The following is a 6,000-nucleotide window of genomic DNA, read 5'->3' on the forward strand; positions in this document are numbered from 1 at the left end:
AATGTTCTCAATGAACACTTGATTGGCAGAGGTAATTAGCATTGTTGAGCTCGTGAATGTAAAAGCTTATGATGGGGAAGGTGAACTGGACAGAAAGGAAAACAACTGAGGAAGTGCTAGGCAAGGTGGGGAGGAGATAGGATTGTTAGGTGAAATGCAAAGAATGCAGGATAGATGGATGCAGAGCATTTTGATGGGCAATGGGTTGTTGAAGACCGTGAGGGGAGAACATTAGGCAAATAAGAAAGGGTAAGGAGTAGGACAGACATTAGTATGGAAGAAACTATGTGGAATTGAAGAGGGACTTTAGTGCTGTCCGAGTTCAGGTGGTGTTTTATTTTATAGGCTGTATCCAACCTTAATCAATCTACCTTATGAGATGGTGGAAATGTTAAGTTTATTTTTACCCTCATAATGAAGGAATTCAACAAAGTTAAACCTGAAACTGTTATGTTTATCAGTCTGCCTTTACTGGTAGAATATCATTACTAATCTCTGTGTGTATTAATCTGGATTCCTATAATGATGGGATTTTTCTAAGATTTGGAGCATTACAAATTTTTCGTAAGCTGTGGAGAAATTTTTTTTGAGGCCATCTAGTGTACCTTTATAATGCATATATTATTTTGAATACCCATAAACCTTTTCTACCCAGTAATTTTTGGTTCATTCAATTTTTATTACCTAGGGACCTGGGTATTTAAAATAAATGCACTATTCAAAGGAAATTGGATTTGTAGTATAATGTTTTTGAAATTCTCATGATTTTACAGAAGATATGGAGACTGCAAGGAGGCCATTCCATGATGATGATGAAGACAGCTGTACAGATGAAGATGATGATGACGACATTGATGTACTTATGCAGGCCAACCGGGAATGGAGGAAAGTGCCACAGTGATGAAATATCTGTGATTAAGTGCAATCATTGAAGTGGAAGAATATTTTTTTTTTAATATTTGCTACTAAAGTGTACTTTTAGGTTGTGAATTCTTGGCATACTGATTTTGCCTTGTTAAATATTTTTATATGAAATCCTTGCAAAACTACTCTTGGATGGTCTGAGACTCAAGTGCCTTGTTTGAATGCTGCTAGATCACCTGTGATGAAAACAGAAATTCTCCTGCTTAGCAGAATGAAGTTATGTATAAATTTAGAATTTCTACATGGAATATACCCCAAGACAAATTTTTACTCCTAATATAAATACCAATACCCCATATTTGTATGAAATGCTTTTTAAATAAAATGTTTTATTAACATTACTTTTGTATTCTATGGTTTCTGGCTTAACTTTGTGGAAGTTCATGTTCATTAAATGAAGAACACAATATATTCTTCCACTGTTCTTTATTTTGGTACTACTAGTTTCAATGCTTAGGCGTCATCTAAGTACAAATTAGTCAAGTCACTGTCCATTTATATACCAGTCTTGTGGGGGAAGGGGGAGGGAGGAAGGGTTGTCAGCAGTGTTGATTGGAAGGAGGAGAGGGGTGTTAAGCCTCAGGGAAGGCGATTAGTAGGGTTCACAGTGGGGGAGGAAGGGTAGTTAGGTCTTTCCGTGAAGTCCCTCTTCAGAGAGTTTACAAATTTCCAACTTAAGTTACGAGTGAAAAATTCAAGAGATTTTTGTGCCCGGCTCTCCAAGAAAGGTCTCCCGCTCTCCAAACATATCCTTTGTGACTTATACCTTTTTACAAGTATCCCGGATTTAAAGCATTGTTATTAGTGAAAAAAATGCTTCAAAGTGCTGGGGCCGAACCACCCTTCCTCAATGAGTTTATGTCACTATTCAGATTGTGCGTTGAACAAAACTATTTCCAGTTCAACAATGAATACTACAAACAAGTGGAAGGATTAGCAATGTGATCTCCTTTTTCACCTCTCCTTGCTGACCTTTACATGAACAACTTTTAAGGAAAACTATTCAGCAGTCCCTCAAATTTTACAAATAAAATTCACTGTTGGTTTCTTTACATAGATGATATCTTTGCAATATGGATTGGCACTGAAAGACAATTTTGGGAACACCTTAAATTCCCAATGCAAAGAAATCAATTTCACATGTGAGAAAGAAGACAATGGAAAACTCAATTTTCTAGATATCTCAGAGTCAAAAAAGCAACTAGGTTTTAAATTTGCAATTTTTTGTAAAAGTGCCACCACAGACCATATTATCCCCTTCAACTCTTGCCATCACAATCTCAAAAGTCATTCACTTTTCATTTCCTGCTAATTAGACTGCTAGACATACCTCTCTCTAAAAGTAATTTTATTCAAGAACTAAAGATGATAAAAGATATTGATTGCAGTGAAAAAAGACAAGACAAAGAAGATTTAATAAAAAAAAATACTACACAGAAAACGTTCCCCAAGAACAAACAATCTTTTGTTTAAACCAGTTAATATGAATGTAAAAGATTGCAAATGGTGTAGACTGCCTTATTTTGGATTGATTTCACAAAAGATAGCCAACCTCTGCCCTAGGGAACAATTTCAGATAGCTTTTTACATTGTGAACAACCTAAAATCTGTAGTGATATCTACACAGGCCAAACGGGGAGATCATTAAAAACAAGAGCAGAGGAACATAAACGTTGTTTTAGGAAATGTGACCTGGCACAATCTCACATCGCCAAGCATCTATGGGACGTAAATCATTGGAGCAATTTCAACCTGGAACTGATGCACCAAATGGACAAAGGAAGGAGGATGGACAAATGGGAATAGCTGGAAATCAGAAAAAATTTGAAAAAGGGTCATTTGGTCAACGATTTATTGTTTGAATACATCTCGGCAATTCTGGAAGCATCCCTTTCCTTCACAGGAAGACCTAACTACTCTTCCCCCCCCCCTCCTACTGTGAACCCAACTAATCGCCTTTCCTAGTGCTGAACACCCTTTCCTCCTTCCCATCAACGCCCATCACAACCCCTCCTCTTCCCCCCCTCCTTCCCCTCTCTCACCCACCCCTTCCCACACAAGAATGGTATACAAATGGACTTCAACTGGACTAATTTGTACCTGATGATGATGACGCCTAAGCATTGAAACTAGTTGTACCAAAATAAAGAACAGTGGAAAAATACATTGTGTTCTTCATTTTATGAACATCATTTTCACTAGTCAAAGGTACATTATCAAATGGAAGTTTTACTGACATTTATCATTGAGTAAGAAATTTTGTCAGTGACATAGCAATCAGCAATATTCTGTTTGCTGCCCATCTCTTCACTGAGTTTCAACTAATTGAATTAATTAAATCACTAGTTTGTACTTTGCTTTTAATCTTAGACTTACCTGCAATTTTTCTCTTCCATGCCTCTTCTCTTCTTCAGAACTGCCTCTTCGATAGTTCATGATTTTAAACAATGAAATATTAAACCATTATGTTTATATGGGCCATTTCTTTGTTAATGCCTATGGTGTCATTGTTATAAGTACAAGTTTGTTGTGAAAAGAACTTTTCTTTGTTCACACCAAGATGCCTTCTACCTTCCACTTTGTTCTTCTGATCAGTTCTGATACTTCCTCCTCTGTAAGGAGTCCTTTCAAATACTCACTTATCTATTTCCCTAATCTTATATTTAAAATTGTATTTCTTACTTTAACTATAGCCTTTTTATACGTGCTTATTTTTTGCTGTTTTATCCTTTTTACCTTGTTTTTCCATCATTCTCCAGTCACCATTGACAGTATTCCATTGCCTCTTGGAATTTTTATTTATTTTAGTACTTAGCAAGCCACCGCTGGGGTGTGTGACAAGGGGTGAATACACACAGACTAATTTTACCCTGAATATGGCCCTACCACAGTTGGACTATGTTATCATGATCCCTTATTCTTCGTGGAAAAATTGACATCTTAAATCTATCTGATCTACACCTAATCTTTAATTTTATTAGTATGATCTCTCCTACTGTAGTACCATGGGGTTAATGATACATTTTCAACATCACTGCTCAAGCGATTTCCTTCCAATTTATGCAATAGCTTCAATCTGTAATTTAACCTTCGCTCCGTGAGTAATTCCCGGCCTAGCTGCTCTAATATTTTGGATACGCTACTAAGTTTATCTTGGCAAGGTTTTACAAATCTACCTCCTCTATGCTGCATGTGATCCAATTCGGCAATCATTCCAACTTTGTGAGGATTCCATACACTTGAAGCATATTCTAAATGAGGCCTAACCAGCAAAAGATAACATTTCCCTTAGACCTTTTCATCACATTTACCCAGTACTCTTCTAATAAATCCTAATTTCTTCTAAGCTTGTCCACAAGTGTCCATGTATGTATTTCACCCAGGAGATATCATGGGTGATAGAATCTCTTATTACAGTCAAGAGCATGATTGAGGAACAAAAAGAATAGGCATTTTAGATGGAATTGAGAGGGATGGAAAGTTGCAGGGCTAAAGAATGGATTGTTGTTACATATACTGCCATGTTTATTGATATATTAATCTTATCTCTTAATTAATTATTAATCTTCTCACTTATAATTCAAAACATTTGTTAAGCAAAATAATTATTCCCACATATATTAATGTAAAATATAATGTATTCTATGCTGTCAAAATACAAGGGTATTAAGAAAGGTTCTTGGAATCACAACCAGATGACAGTGCTAGCGGAATGAGTTTCCCACATAGTAATAGGTAATCCTCTATGAGTAAACACGAAACGCATCAGTGATCTGGGGAGAGATCTGTAGTGTGGATGCCTCTCTGTTATTGTTCCTGTGTACTAATTTGTGAAGATCAAGAAAATTGAGATTTGAGCAGTGATTAAACACTTGGTAAAGAAAGGTATGAAAGCAAAGGAAATTCATGCCAACTTTTAGAACACTCGGAGAAGCTGTGCTCATTCGCATTCAACTGTTGCCAAGTGGACAAGTGACTTAATGTTTGGTTGGGACAGCTTAGATGATGATTCGCATAGTAGTCCGCCAAAATGTGCCTATAACTCAGAAATTGTTGCTAAAGTGCATAAAATCGTCATGGAGGATCGCTGACTGAAAGTGCAAGAAATTGGTGAAGCTACCGGGATGTCATCTGATTGGGCATATCACATTTTAACAGTGAAATTGGATATGAGAAAATTATCTGTTAGAAGGGTGCCAGGACTCTTGATGCAGGATCACAAATGTATCAGAATGGAAATTTCTTAACAATGTTTGACCCTTTATAAGAGCGATGAACAAGATTTTCTCTGCCAATTTATGACCACAGATGAAACTTTGGTCCGCTATTATACCCCTGAGACAAAACAGCATCAAAGAAGTGGAAACATGTTATTTCATAACCACTAAAGAAAGCAAAGCCAATTCAGTCGGCTCTAAAGGTGAGGGCTTCTGGAGTGCAAAAGGGATTCTGCTCATAGATTATCTTCCCACCTGTCAAACAATTACTGAGAAATACTACGCTAACCTGCTGGACCAACTACAGCTGGAGATACACTGAAAAAGGCCAAGTTTGACAAGGAAGAAAGTCATCTTTCATTAAGACAGTGGAAGGAGAAAGTTGCTTTACTCACTGTACCTTTTGTCTGAGAATAGTTGCTACATCCTTTTTTCTATAACTTAGTCTCCTAGTCTCTATTTCCGTCATTTCCTTTTTTTCCAGTTAACTATGCAGAAGCTACAGTTATGTATTTCATTGAAGCACAATTCAAGTAAAAATTCCAAAGTATCCTTCCGACAATATTTAAACTCAAATCATTGTCTTAAATGCTAACAATTGTATGATGTTCAAGGCTAGAGCTGAACTGTATGGAATTAGCATATTCAGATAGAGAGTGCAATTCCATTTCTTGTAAAACCCTTTTCCTGTCAATACTTTAACGTACTCAGATAATCTTGGATTTAATTTGTGGCAATCAGTAGCACATTCCTGTTTGGAGGAAATTTCTATAGATGAATAGACAGCAATTCCATGAAGTGAAGCCCTGAAAGTGTGAAGTATATTAAAAAGTAAATTTAGGTTTTTAATTTGTTCAGA

General features: G+C 36.4%; 1 protein-coding gene across 1 annotated transcript in view; it reads left to right on the top strand.

The window, feature by feature from the left end:
* Nucleotides 1–1,214, top strand: part of svr (Carboxypeptidase D svr) — a 66,328-nt gene extending 65,114 nt beyond the window's left edge. The window contains exon 27 of the mRNA XM_071592964.1: nt 774–1,214. Coding sequence (XP_071449065.1) covers nt 774–901 — 128 coding nt within the window. The 3' untranslated portion in view covers nt 902–1,214. The remainder of the gene's footprint in view (nt 1–773) is intronic.
* Nucleotides 1,215–6,000: the final 4,786 nt, after the last annotated feature.

Source organism: Hetaerina americana, unplaced genomic scaffold (assembly GCF_022747635.1).
Source record: "Hetaerina americana unplaced genomic scaffold, ioHetAmer1.1.p SCAF_5, whole genome shotgun sequence".
Taxonomy (NCBI): domain Eukaryota; kingdom Metazoa; phylum Arthropoda; class Insecta; order Odonata; family Calopterygidae; genus Hetaerina; species Hetaerina americana.